Genomic DNA, 14,389 nt, shown 5'->3' with positions numbered 1-14,389 from the left:
GCAGGGGAGGGTCAGAGAGAGAGGGAGTCACAGACTGAAACAGGCTCCAGGCTCTGAGCTGGCAGCCAGCACAGAGCCCAACGCGGGGCTCGAACCCATGAACTGCGAGATCATGACCTAAGCGAAAGTCAGACACTTAACCGACTAAGCCACCCAGGCGCCCCAGGAATCCCATTTTTAACCAGCCTCCTGAAGGCCTGGGATGCAGGTGATTGACAGCCACGTTTTGAGAAATCAGAACACAGTTGATGCCCAGCATCCTCCTCTTCCTCACTTATGCAGGAGAAAGTGGTGCGGAGTCAGGATGGAAGGAAGAGAGAAGAAGAAGGTGAGGTCTGGAGGGGGTGCTGTTGCTGGGCTCCCAGGCCCAGGGGGATTCTTGCAGCAGATACAAAGTCAGACCAGACTTCCCGAGCCCAGCCGGGCTCCGGCCAGCGCTGCAGGCCCAGGGTGTGGACAGACTGGGAAGGTCCCAGGCTCCCGGGGGACTGTGAGATCCCCACTGCGGGGGCTCTGGGGCTGACAAAAGCTTCCAGTCGGGCTGGGGTACGCAGGAGGAGAGCCTGGAAAGGGTGGGGGGGGGGAGAGCCCCAGGGTCTGGCAAGTGAACTCTGAAAGCTGTAGCAGAAAACTGATTGGAGTCAGTGCAAAGCCAGCCCTTCGGATTCCCCGCGGGCTGGCCTGGAGGGGGTGTTTGCCACTAGACGGAGATGAACTTGGAGAAGCCGAGCTCCTCCCCAGATATGTGGAGGGGAGGCCCTGGCATCATGTCGCCCTCCTGGTCCTGGGAAGAGGCTTCTTCTTCCTCTGAAGTCTGTAAAGACAGCAGTCAGGTGTTGAAAAGCAGAGCCCAGCTTGGGGTGGGGGGTGGGTCCCCAGGGGGCTGTTGGATAGACCCCAGCCTGTTCTGAGGCCCTGGGCCTCTAAGAGGCAGCGATGACTAGTTCTCCCCAGACCTCTCAGGCTCTGATTCCTGCCCCTCACCTCCTCCCAAACATCCGCCCCCTGGAGAGCATCCTCATGGCCTCCGACAGCCCAGCACTCTTTCAACTGTGACCACAAACAAGCTATGCAAGAACTTTCTGGAAAGGGGAAAAAAGAGGATGTAAAGTCAAGAGTCCTGACCTGTGAATGAAGTGGCCCCGGGGCCTACAGTTATGATGGGGTGGGTGGCTGGACGTGGGGGGCCAGTGTTCAGGGAGCGGATGCCGAGGAGAGTCCCCCCCGCTCCACCCACCGACTTCCCCACATTGTCAGGAGCCTGGCTGGGTGGCTCCAGGCCCCCCAGTGCCCTCTGTTCACACCTGGCTGAGGCCCCGGATTTCTGTGCAGGGCTTGGCGGAGGGCTCTGGGCTGGCTGGAGGCCCAGGGGGCCCTGCAAGGTTGATCACGGCGTACTCCAGCGACTGAAACAGAGACTCAATCAGAACAGCGCATTCTCGGCAGCGGGGATGGTCCTCCCTCCACAGCGAGAGGAGGGAGACATGGTGGGGGGGGCGGGGAGACAGGGCGAGAACACAGGCTGTGGAGTCAGAGTCATTCTGTCCTGTTTCCTACATCTCAGAGTGACCTTGGGCTCAGTGCCCTCAGCTGTAAAATGGGGATAAGAATTTGTCCCTCCAGGTTATAATGACTATTCATGGTAATGTTTCACAGCTCAACACCGGGGAACTCCTGATATGATTAATTTGCTTTTATTATTGATATTTCTGTCCTTGAAGCAGAAAGAACGTACAGGCTGAAGATTCTCCGCAGGCCCCGGGAAGGGGCGGGGAGTAGAGGAAATCTGAATACCTCAAAGGTTCACCGATTAACAAACCGCAAAGGAAAAATTCTTTACCAGTCAGAGCACCCCCTCCTTGATCAGATGATAAGGAAACCAAGGCTGAGGGAGTAGGAGCCACCCTGTGACCAGGCCTGGCTGTCCCCACGGGTCCCCAGGTCAGCAATGCCAGCCCTTCCCCCGTTTCCCCCAGCCAAGTCTCTGCAGGACACAGCTGCTCTTAGGTCTCCCAGCCAGTAAATCCCATGGCCCAATGGGCACTGGAGACAAAGAAAGAGAAAGAAAGAATCTTCTGTTTTCTGAATGTCTCACTTCATGTTCCTCACCCACAACCCCAGGAGATGGGAACACTTGAGGCTCAGAGAGGTGATGTAACTGGCCAGATGTCACACAGCTGGTGAGGAGCTGAGCTGGGAATTGTACTCACAACCATGTGACCTCAGACCCAAGTTCGTTTCCTATACCACGCTGCCTGCCGACCTGGCAGGGCGTGACCCATACGTCTCTTTGTCTCTTGCCCCTTGTCTCCTAACTCCCCCTCTCCCTCTGATGCTATCACTGCCTTAGCAGCAGGGGATGGAGGCAGAGGTGGACATTTGAGCCATCTTTGGTGACACATCCAGTCTTACAGGCAAGATGAAAATCCGAGCACAGTTCCTCAGGCAGGCTAGGACTGGGGGAACGAGGGGACAAGGGAATGGGGGGTGGGGGAGGAGATTTCACAAATCCTGTCACTCACGGCTCTGCTCTCTCCGGGTCCTGCCTCTGGTCAGGACACGGTACAGCTGGGGCTCAACCAGAGGATCGCTGACATCATGTCCACCCCTCACGCATCCCATATTTACAGCTTTGTGATTTGGCCCAAGCCCAGCCACTGCTGACCGCTGACCACCAGCAGCCACACAAATGTCACCTACTCAAGGGTGACTGAGTTTGAGGAAGGAGGCTCATGGGGCCAGAGACCAAATGTGTGGGCAGTGGCCGGGACCGCCACCCTACGTCCAGGACCCTCATTGGTCCTCCTGCCCACGCCATGGGCCACTGGCCCGTCCCAGCAAGTACGGAGGCATTTTCTGTGTGGTTGAACATACAAGCTACATGTGAGAGCCTCTTGGTCCAGGCACGAGACAAATGGGCAGGGAATCATGGAAGCCTTGGGAAGTGGGAGCCCAGTCATCATCTGAGCCCAGCACTGCCCTCTCGGGCTCTGCCGGGAGCCAGGGGCTATGCCTTCCCAAGTTCACGGACTGAGGATGGTTCTTTCTTCTGACTCCAGGGGGAAGAGTCCTGGGCCCAGCACTTGGCTCCATTGTTCAAATCCTCTACACTCCCTCTGGGAGGCATGGAAGTGGCCCGGGCATCGCCGCCAGCCACACGGGCTGCGTCAGTTTCCCCAGTTCTGCCTCTTTCAGGCTGGGTCTCTGGGGGCAAGTTCCTTCTGCTCTCTGAGCCTCTGTTTCTTATTCCATAAGAAGGGGGTAATAATAGTACCCACCTGGTGCAGGAGTAATGAAGATTCAGTGACATAGGTAAAGCCCCTGGCACATAGTAGTGTTCAGTTAAAGAATAAAATGTGAATTTCTTGCAATAGCCCTCTGGGCAGAGGAAATGCTGGTCTGACCCCTTCATACTTACCCCTGAGTTTTACATGCCCCTGGGGCTCTCTGGCAGAGCCTGCAGAGTGTGCCCTTCCCTCTTTGACTTGAACTTGGGTGAAGAAAACCCCAAACCCTTTAAATTCCACCTGCAGATTCTGCTAAAAACTACAAAGAAGGCAAAAGGGAAATAAACCAAAGAAAACCCAAAGCTCTCAGTTGGTCATGTTCACAGGGTCCTGTCCCTGACCCTCTCGGGAGACCCTGTTTCATCCTTCCCTCGACAAGGGTCCCCCACCCACCCACCAGTCCCTCGGCCCACAGTCCCCTCCCACTTGAGCAGGGAGAGTCCCAGGCAGCCCTTCCCCAGTGTGGGCACAGGGGGCTGCTGCAGGCACTCTCAGCTTCCCAGCAGTTCTCCCTCCTGCCCCGCCCCCTCTTCTGGAAGGCAGGGTGCACCCCAGGACGCTTGGCCAGGAGGCGGGGCTCTGGCAGACCCACTCCCCATCCTTGTCCATGACCTTTTTCTCACTTCTATCCACAATCTCTGGCCTTGTGAGCTTCCTGAGACAACAGCAGCTGCTTCCTAAACCACAGGCCAGTACCCCATTCCTGTCCCAGCCCCTCCCCTGGGGGTGGATCGCCTGAGTCTTTTGTCCTCACTGGCGCCAGGAAAGAAGGCAATGGCAGCCCCCTTTTCCTTTCCCCATGTTTAAGAGAATAGAGTGGAGGCATCTCNTCCTGATCCTGTCATTCTGCAGCCCTCCCGAAGACCCCTCTGGATCTGGCTCTGCCAGTGTCTGATTCTAAAAGAGGAGGGGAAGAGGGCGCTGGGGCTGGGGAAGACCCCCGCCTGGTACCTGCACGGTCAGAGTGAGGAGAGGTGCTCTCTTGGCTTGCACCCCGGAGGGCTGGTTTCGGGGCTCACACAGATTCCCCAGAGATGGGATGCAAGCCCTCACCTGGAGGACGGTCATGGACAAGCGGGGAGGGAGGTGCGGAGACAGGGCTCAGGAACCCCGAAGTCCAGCCGCACAGGGATCTGAGCTTGGGTGCGGCCAGCTGCCTTCCTTACCAAGTGTGAGAGGTGGACTTTCTCGTTCCTCTGTGTCTCTGAGGCCCGTTGAGCTGAAAGAGACAAGCGGGAGTACCCTGAAGCCTACAACAGCTCCCGCAGAGACGCACCGATGCCCTTGCACTTTGGAGGAGGGGCTTCCCCACCCCGAGCAGGTGGACAGGCTGCGCAGAGAAGTCCCTTTGAGCTCGGTGCCATAGCCATGATCCAGCCTTTCGGGATCGGTCTGTGGAAAGCCCATTGTGTGGGTCAGAAACTGGCTTGGGAAGTAATTCTATGGGCTAAGGTCATTGCTTTTAAACCGCAGGGTGCATACATTTTATGAAAAGGCCCATTCCAATGCAGCAGGTTGAGGTCAGGGTCTGAGAGTCTTTTAACAGGCTACCAGGGGAGGCCACTGCTGCTGGCTGGGGACCACAGTTTGAGAGGCAAGGGGCTAAGAAGGACTTTGAGGACTTGATCAGGAGTGCTCCCACTCGGCGTGCTCTTCCTGGCTCCTCTGCGGTGACCTGGGGACATGGGCAAAGCTGACATTTCTTCCTGGGGGCCACACAGGAAGAAGTCGGAGGAAAGCCCAGGACCCCCCACCCCAGGGCCACCTGCACAGGACACCATTGCTAAGTTGCAAAGTGCTTTGGCACACATCTTCCTGGCTCCATCGCTTCCTGGCTGTGCAAACCCAAGGCAGGCCGCTTAACCACCCTGCCTCAGTTTCCTCTCCTGTAAAATGGGGGCACTTGTCATAAGTCTCTAACGCCACGGTATTGAGGGCATTCAAGGGGATAAAAGCAACATACGCCACACAAAAACGCCTGGCACGTGGCAGCTCCTGGACTGCTCTTTCAGCCAGCCCTCTTAAACTGTGCTGTTCACCAGAGGAGCCACGAGCCACGAAGGCCACGGCCACTGGAAGCATGACCACTCTGAATTATTCCAGCTTTTGAAGGTTCCATATGAAAAAATGGAGAATGTGGAATATGGATCATTAAAATGTGTATATCAATTCCACATGGAAATGATAACGTTTGAGAAATATCATGTTAATAAAGTATATTATCAAAATTAGCATCTCTAGTTTCTTTTTACTTTTTTTCATGTGATTATTAGAGAGGTTTAGATTTCATATGAGGCTTGTATTCTACTTCTACTGGGCCTGTATTCTATTTCTGTTGTATTCTATGTCTGTGCTCTGAAAAAGCTGTGTGGCTCAGGGAAGTTAGGTGACTTGTCCAAGGTCACACAGCTAAAAAGTAGCAGAGCTGGGATTTGAAGCTGAGCCCTGAGAGGAGCTGGGCACCTCTGGAGACCCCGCGGCCGGGGTAAGGCCACCGTGTGCATCCTGGTCAAGTGCTTAGTCTCCCATCCCTCCTTCACCCCACCCCGCCCCCCTAGCAGTCCCACGGGGAACTGGATCTGCAGAGGCGGGACATGGTTCTGCTAGGATCAGTAGGGACAGAAGTGACGGATGGGCTTGGACAGATGGGGGCAAGCCAAGCGCCCCCTTTCTCCCATTCCCACATTCGAATTGCTTTTTTCCTCATGCTGACCGACCTGGGGCTCCCTCGAAGGGAAGGGCGGGGCTCCTGATGCCCATATCTCGGATGGATACGCTGACCCAGAAGGTCTCCCTGCAATGGTGGGGGCACTGCGGGTCTCAGTGGGGTCCCTGGCTCCCCCATCCCCTCCTCCCTACCTTTGCTCACCTTTCTTCCTCCAGCGGAGCAGACAGCTGCCGACGGCAGCCAGGCCCGCGGCCAGCAGAAGAGACAACAGCACGAGGACTGGGGCCAGGATGCGGGCCATTGGGATGGAGACCCTGTGGGTGAGACGCAAGGAGCCCAGCAGCTGTCACCAGGTGTCAGTGGCCTGCTCTACACCATGACGTTTTTAGTCTGCGACCCAGCCATGTCCCTTGTCTTTCCCGAGGAGATCGGAGGGCACCGGGGACCACAGAGTCTGGTCCCAGTAAAAGGGACCCTGCCCCCACTACCAATCCCACTTTCAGCTGGGTCCGGCCTTGGCAGTAGTCAGGCAGGAAGCCTCGGTCAGTAACTGGATGCAATCATATATGACCCCCAAGACCCAGTCCTTCAGCCTGGGACTCCAGTTGGGTGAGAAAAAAAATGGGGGGGTTCCATAGTTTCATGCTTGGCCCAGTGCAAAGTACACAAGCAAAACTGGGGCGCTGCCCTTTACACTGGGGCAGGGAGAGAGGAGGGGACTGCGGCCACGGTGGACCCTTCACCTGGGGCGGGGGAGCTGTGTGTCCACAGAATCAGGGCTGCTGGGTCAGCTATGTAGGTTGTTCACTGCTCAAGGGCCCTGCTGAGGGGTATGGGGGTGGCGTCTGCCGTGACAGGAGGTTGTGTTCGCCTGGAGGAGGGAGTGCTAGGTCCTCAATTGCTCAAAAGCACCTTATGCTTTGGGGATGGCCTGAAAGGTGACCTTGGTCACTGGGCTCACCTAGACACGGAGCTGCCGCCGCTGCTGCTGGGGGCCAGACGGGTGTCCTCCACCGCGGTGGGGTTGGGCTGTGTGGACGGGCGGGAGGTCCCTGCATGAGGAGAGGTTGCTTCGTGAGGAGAGGTGCCCGCATGCGGAGAGGTTCCTGTGTCTGGGGCGGTTCCTGCGCGCCCGGACTGGGAGGCTCTTGTGGACGGAGGGGCCCCTGTGGACGGGGAGGCTCTTGTGGACGGAGGGGCCCCTGTGGACGGGGAGGCTCTTGTGGACGGAGGGGCCCCTGTGGACGGGGAGGCTCTTGTGGACGGAGGGGCCCCTGTGGACGGAGCGGCCTCAGCCCCTGTCTTCCCCTTCTTGGCTGTGGTGACTGTTTGGTGGAGACGAGGAGAAGCTACAAGTCCAAAAGCAGCGCCTCAGCACCTTCTTTGAGCCTGGAATCCCAGCCATTCCCAGACCTCTGACCCTTGACCCCAGGCCCCGGGACACCCCCAGCGACAGGAAATCCAGGAAGCAAACCGCCCCTGCGCATGGGTTTCAGCCCCTTTTGGTGCCTGTGTGATCACACCCCGCCCCCCGCCCCGTGACTTATGCGNCACCCAGCACCCAGGCGCCCTCCCGCCGCCCCCCTACAGTCCTGGCCGGTTATCACCTCTGCCCTCACCTCATGTCACCATCACACGCCCACCCTCACCACCTATGCCTCAGTAGGCCTTGACCTTCAACAGCCACAGGGTCAACAGGGCAGGAGGGCGGGGACAGGTGCAGAGGCCAGGGTCCAAGGCCCTTCCTTTCCTGCTCACTCCTCCAACCCCGGGGGGAGCAGACAGAACACAAAGCTGGTGGTCGGGGTCAGGCTGCTTCTGGGTGAACTAACCCCACTGAGTCCCTGATTCCTCCCATGATGGGTACCGGCTCCCAGGCTCTGGGGCCACGAAGGGCGGGGTCTGGCACCAGATCAGGCACTCACGGGGTGTTTCTTTATAGAGGAATGGAGGAGAGACAGAAAACCCATTCACTCACTCAATTCTGGGGGCTGAGTTTGCCAAGCTTTTGCCTGGGGCTGGAGGCTCCTTGTAGCAAGAGGCTGGAAGGAGGGAGTGGGGGAGGGAGGGCAGCAGGGACCTAGGGAGAGGGAGAGGGAGAGGCTGGTCTCAGCAGAGGCAAGGATCACTGCTCCCAGTGTGGCTGCAGCCAGCGGCCTTCCCGCCCCCACCTCTGTGTGGAGCACTGCCCATCTCCCCTCTGCCGCTCGGGAGCTCGGATGATAGATTTGAGTTGACTGAAGCCCTCCCACTTAGCTCAGACCCTCGGCTTCCCTTGCCCCCAGCTGCCCACCAGCGTGCCCTTTCCACGCCACTCTTTATGCCAATACTGGTTTTGCCTCTAAAATATATGCTGGACCTCATCCCTTCTTGCTTCAGAGCAGGTAATGGCCCCTCGTTGCCTAGAAGCTGGAGCTCAAGCTTTGTAACATGCTTTAGGAGCCTTTAAACCCCAGACCTTGGCGCGCGCCTGGGTGGCTCCGTCGGTTGATCGGTTGACCAGGTGACCGGCTGATTGGCTGACTTCGGCTCAGGTCATGATCTCATGGTTCAAGAGTTCTAGCCCCACATTGGGCTCTCTGCGGTCAGCACAGAGCCTGCTTCAGATCCTCTGTCCCCTTCTCGCTCTGCCTCTCCCCTGCTTGTGCTCGTTCTCAAAAAAATAAACAAACAGGGGCGCCTGGGTGGCTCAGTCGGTTGAGCATCCGGTTCAGCTCAGGTCATGATCTCAGGGTTTGTGGGTTTGAGCCCCATGTCAGGCTCTGTCCTGGCAGCTCAGAGCCTGGAACCTGCTTCAGGTTCTGTGTCTCCCTTTCTCTCTGCCCCTCCCCTGCTCATGCTCTGTCTTTCTCTCTCTCAAAAAAAAAAAATTTAAAAATTAAAAAAAATTATAAAATAAATAAGTAAATAAACATTAAAACTCAGACTGCCGCTCACTATGTTGGCTTTACTTCTTCACCATCTGGTGCACCAGCCACACTGCTATTTGCCCTCCATTCCCAATTAAGTGAGCGTCCTGCCCGCCTCTGTGTGACATGATGTTCCCGTGTATCCCCTGCCTCTCCTCTCCACCTCGGCCTAAACCACTCTCTTCCTGTCCTCAACTCCTCCACCACGCCTTCCCCAGAAGGGGCAAGTCCCTTCTCCTGTGTAGCCACAGTGTCCTGTGCCCGCCGCCGGCCGGGCTCGCGCTCAGTTATGTTGCAACATGTTTACTGGGACTCCCTGCGAGGCTGGGGCCCCTCAAGAACAAACTGCCTTAGCCTCTGCCAGCATAGTGGGCAGAAATGTGGTGTGGCCGATCCCCCAGGAGCTGCCCAGCTCCCTGACTCCCCAGTGCCCTTTGTGCTGGAATGCCATTCTGGTCTCGCTCCCTTTCCCCGCCATTCTCTCTTTTAACATAAGGTCAAGCTTTCTCCGATCTTTCACAAATAGAGACTATTTATCTTTTCCTTTCCAGTATTTATACTTTTTTATCTTGTCATATTTCATTGCCTAGAGCCTCCAGGCAATAGTGAAAAAAAGAAATGAGCGGGAGGGGTACCTGGGTGGCTCAGTCAGATAAGCATCCGAGTTCAGCTCAGGTTATGATCTTGCAGTTCATGGGTTTGAGCCCCACGTAGGGCTCTGTGCTGACAGCTCAGAGCCTGGAGCCTGCTTCAGATTCTGTGTCTCCTTCTCTCTCTGCCCCTCCCCCATACATGCTGTTCCTCTCTCTCTCTCAAAAACAAATAAACATAAAAAATTAAAAAAAAATAGAAATGACTGGGGGGTTCTTGTCTTGTTCTGACCTTTCTAGAAATTCTAATCTTTTAGCATACTCAGTGGTGTGCTGGAGACAGCTTGGCGCCCCAACTTAGGAGAGCGGACTGTCCACTCTTCAGAAATTTTGTGAGCTGGTTGCTAAACTATTGGTAGGTGGAAACTGGCAAGGTCAGGGGCTTTTAAACAACAGAAACTGGCAAACATTGCAAATCAGAGCTTCTCCGCCCAGCTGTCAAACATTCACCAGCCTGCCACTGCCATTAAACTTTATTTTCTGTAACCCAAATGTTATCAGAGAAAGGTCAACAACGTCTGACCCCGGCTAACATAATAATGCATACATCACACACAAATGAATATTTACAAATGAGGTAAAAACTGAAACTAGAGAGCCCAAGTACAGAGGAAATTGACCCCCACCAGGGAAGAATGCGGTCTGAACACTGAGGAAAATCAGAAGAAATCAGAGAATCTTTTCAGTCATGGAGAACAGGTGTCTCCTCTTTCCACCATTTCCTGCCATGAGACCTCGCGCAAATCATCCTGTCTTTGGAGCCTCACCCCCTATCCCCGATCTGTCCAACAGGATGCAAAGACCTGCCTCAGCCTCACTGGCCAGCAGATGGTGGGCTGCCCACCTGGGCCCTCTCTGGCTTCTTTCTTCTCAGCTCGGCAGGCTCAGGTAGGATTCTGGGCATCCAGACAGATGCCCCATCCCCAGCCAGAGCCCCACGACTCCAGCTTCAGTCCCCTAGCATCCCTGAGCTCAACAAGCCCCTCCAACGCCAGTTCCTAGGCCCTTCTCACACTTGACTTTGGGACTTCAAGATCTGGGGAAGTGAAGCAAAAAGGGAAGCCACGGGGCGCCTGGGTGGCTCAGTCGGTTAAGCGTTCGACTTCAGCTCAGGTCATGATCTCACAATTCGTGGGTTCAAGCCCCGTGTCAGGCTCTGCTGACAGCCAGCTCAGAGCAGGGAGCCTGTTTCAGATTCTGTGTCTCCCTCTCTCTCTGACCCTCCCCTGCTCCCACTGTCTCTCTCCCTCTCAGAAATAAATAAAACATTAAAAAAAAAAAAAAAAAAGAAGGGAAAGCCACAAGCAGGGCGAGGCCAACGTGGCCATGGCTTCCACAGTGCCATGGAGTGAGTCTGGGGCACGCGATGGCAGGCCCCGTCTGCAGAATCTGCAGGAATATCTCAGACTCTGAGAAAGAAGGCTTTTTTATTCCATGGGATGTCCACCTTGTCCCCAGCCCATGGCAGCCTCTCTGCTACCTCCAGGCAAAGAGGAAAGGCACTGAGCATGGAGTTTGGCGGATCTGCATGGTGTGACCTTGTGAAAGAGTGGCTGAGGCTCATGCCGAACCCCCCTGTGCTCTGCTGGGCACTGAGCTCTTGACCTGTGTCACCTCACTGAGTCCTTGAGAACTGCCCCCTCCCCCGCCCTGATGAGGTTAGTGCGAGCACTACCCCCTTGGGTGGCGGGGAACCGTGTCCAGGTCCAGCACCGAATCAGCTCCCCTCCCCCGTCCCTCTTCCCCTCCACGTCACCTGTGCCCCATCCGGGGAAGGAGAGACATTTGTTACCTGGAAAGACAAGCAGAGAGACCAGGAAAGACTCATCTCGGCCCAGTTTTGAGACCCCACAGAAGTACTTCCCGGTGTCCTTCAGGGTGAGATTCCTTAGGGTCACTTTGAGTGTGAGCTCCTGGGGGCTGTCTTGGAGGGACACCCTGCCCTCTGTCGTCTCCCGGCCGTCTTCCCCCACGTAGACGGTGCTGGCGCAGCGTGAGATGAGGAATCCAGTCTTTCTGCACCAGTATTTCCTGTGGGTCTTCAGCTCCTCCCCGTAGGTGCACTGCACGGACACGGTGTCACCTTCAAACCCGCTGACCTCCTTGGGGCCCACCAGTGCTCCGCATCCTGTGACCAGAGCAGGGATGGAGGTCGAATTCCTTGGATTCAAGTACCAGGGTCAGAGCAAAAGACACCTCCTCTCTCACTCCCTTCTGCGGCTGCCCTCTAAAAGCTAGTAGTCCCTTCCCCGCCAAGGGATATTAGGACAGGGCTCTTGCTGGGCCCCTAAACTGGGGATATTGAAGGGTGGTGAGGGGAAAATTCTAGATTCGCACGGCCCAGAGTTTGACTCCCCGCACTGGCACTTAGTAGCTGTGTGACCTTGGAAAAGTTGCTTGACCTCCCTGGCCTCTGGGTTTTCTCATTTATAGATGCTGATGATGATACTGTCCTATTTCATNGTTTGTTTATTTTTGAGAGAGAGAGAGAGAGACAGAGCATGAATGAGGGAGGGGCACAGAGAGCGGGAGACACAGAATCTGAAGCAGGCTCGAGGCACTGAGCTGCCAGCACAGAGCCTGACGCGGGGATTGAACTCACAAACCGTGAGATCATGACCTGAACCGGCTGGACGCCTAACTAACTGAGCCACCCAGGCGCCCGTAATTTTACACACCCCAAGAAAAAGCATTGTCACTCGAATAATTGTCATCAGGGGCAAGATGCATCTTGAGATTTGATGTTAAAAGGTTAAAAAAAAAGGGGGGGGGCTGTGAACTGATGAAACAGGATACTTGTTTCTCGCTCAGGGTTGTGCCCAGTGGTACAGTAGAGGCTCTAGACATATTCTCAGAGTTTTCCATGGCAACCTCATAGGGGGCACCTCATCTGCCTCCGGGCTGAGCGAAGTAAAGCCTGCCTTACGGCCACCTGACCATGAAGGGTTTGGAATGGTAGGTTTGGGAGAAAACCTGGCTCTAAGAACCAGCAAGCGCCCCCACCCCTCCTTTTGGGGAGCTGAGGGCCAGTGCGGTGGAGTAAAGCCCTTAAGGACCAGGCGGCTTGGCTGGGTCACAAAAAGGGAAGGTTGGAGCGGGAGGTCCTCCTTCTGGCAGCTTGGGCACCAGCCCCACGTCCCTCCACTATACTCCCCTCCCCGGCCCTCTGCTCACCTGGGAACAAGAGGCAGCCCCATAGCAGCACGAGGGGCCACATGGTGGGCGCTGGACGTGCACGAGCACACTCGGGAACTGGGAGCGCCTCTCCAGGCCACGCAGGGCTTTAACTTCCTCCAGAGGCAGGAGATCAGGACACGGAAGGAGGGGGCAGGGGCCGTGCGGGTCGCCCCTCCGCGCACAGAGGGAGGCGCCTCTGCCATTCCCTTTACTGATCCTCCATGCGCGCTCCTCCCACTCCTGAGCCCACCTAGCGCTTCTCCCAAACCCTCTTCCAGGGAGTCTTAATCAAGCCCATCGCCGTGCACCCCAGAAGGTCTGAGTGTAGAGTTCAGGGAGTCCAAGAATTTGGATGGGAAAAAACCCTGCATATTGACTTTTACGAACCTTTAAGGCATTTATCTTTTCCTTCCATTGTGTTATCAGTGCCTGTGACTTTGTCACCAAAAATAAACAAAAAAATAAAAAAGCAGACAATAGAGCAAAATCAAGTTGTCGCCGATAGCTCGAAATATCGTATGTGCCCCTCAGTACTTGGAAAATAATTAGTTACCAGGCCTGCCACTAGAGCTGCTTTTTGAAAGCGCTAATAAAACACATTTATTACTGTATTACACAATTATAAATATTTTGATAATCACTTTAATATTATTGGCTTTCTTTTAGGCCTATGTATATAATCTTATATGTTTAAAGGACGATTATTCCGAGAGGAGGTCCATAGGCTTTACTAGACTAAGTGGTCAAGGGTACTGAGGTTAGGGGCCCTGGCGTGCCGTGCCCACCGCCCCTCCCTCTGCATCGCCTCCCGAGGACGCAGTACCGCCTTTGGCCACCGGGCGGCGCTGAAGAAGGGACTGAGAGAAGCCGAAGGACAAGGGAGCCGCACGATGCCTGGAGCCACCCGCAGACAGCTCTGTGAGGCGGGTCTCCCCGTCCGCGTTAAGTTGTCTAGGCATTGAAAAAAGTGAATTAGCAATGTCTCATCACAGAACTGAATCTGCCTTTAAAGGTGCAAGAACAAACACGCCCACTAGAGGGAGCCCTGACACATCGTTTTCCAAGATCGCTTTGTCGGAGGTTTCTAGATGGCTGAGTTCCTACTGGTTGCAAGCAAAATTTTACGCAACTCAGAAAGGTTAAGTACAATAGAAAACAATGGGAATGTTTCCTGTAATTCCCCTTTCCTCTGGAAAACGATGGTGATGTTAACAGTTGCCACATGTACAGTTGGAATTTTTCTCACTTGGTGGGTTAATATTTGAAGCATTAAGTCAGTGGGTCAAGGAACGGGGNTGTGTGTGTGTGTGTGTGTGTGTGTGTGTGTGTGTGTGTGTGTGAGGTTCTGGCAATGTGGGGAGACGTGTCTTAATTTCACAGTGACTAGGAGGCACTGCTGGCATTGAATGGGCAGGGACCTACAGACCTGACTCCTATCACATGTACACATTACAAAAGGTAATCAATTTTTGCAGTTTTAAAAACACAGACTGGGGCGTGTGGGTGGCTCAGTCCATTAAGTGTTGGACTCTTGATTTCGGCTCAGGTCATGATCTCAGGGTTCTTGGGTTAAAGCCCCACCTCAGAGCCTGTCTGGGATTCTCTCTCTCTCCCTCTCTCTCTGTTCCTCCCCTGCTCTCTCTCAAAATAAATAAATAAAATAAAAACACAGGTTAAAATAACATTTATTTTAGCCTT

General features: G+C 55.1%; 1 protein-coding gene across 1 annotated transcript; it reads right to left on the bottom strand.

Moving 5' to 3' along the window:
• Positions 1-700: 700 nt before the first annotated feature.
• On the bottom strand, positions 701-12,731 carry CD300LG (CD300 molecule like family member g). The gene is given in 10 exon segments (XM_077747773.1): positions 701-814; positions 1,305-1,406; positions 4,410-4,433; positions 4,436-4,506; positions 6,157-6,269; positions 6,917-7,102; positions 7,220-7,304; positions 7,934-8,035; positions 11,307-11,642; positions 12,689-12,731. Coding segments are annotated over 10 exon segments (1,176 nt in total).
• Positions 12,732-14,389: the final 1,658 nt, after the last annotated feature.

Source organism: Crocuta crocuta, unplaced genomic scaffold, assembly GCF_008692635.1.
Source record: "Crocuta crocuta isolate KB4526 unplaced genomic scaffold, BGI_CrCroc_1.0 scaffold289, whole genome shotgun sequence".
NCBI lineage: Eukaryota > Metazoa > Chordata > Mammalia > Carnivora > Hyaenidae > Crocuta > Crocuta crocuta.
This window is presented reverse-complemented; position numbering and strand designations above follow the sequence as displayed.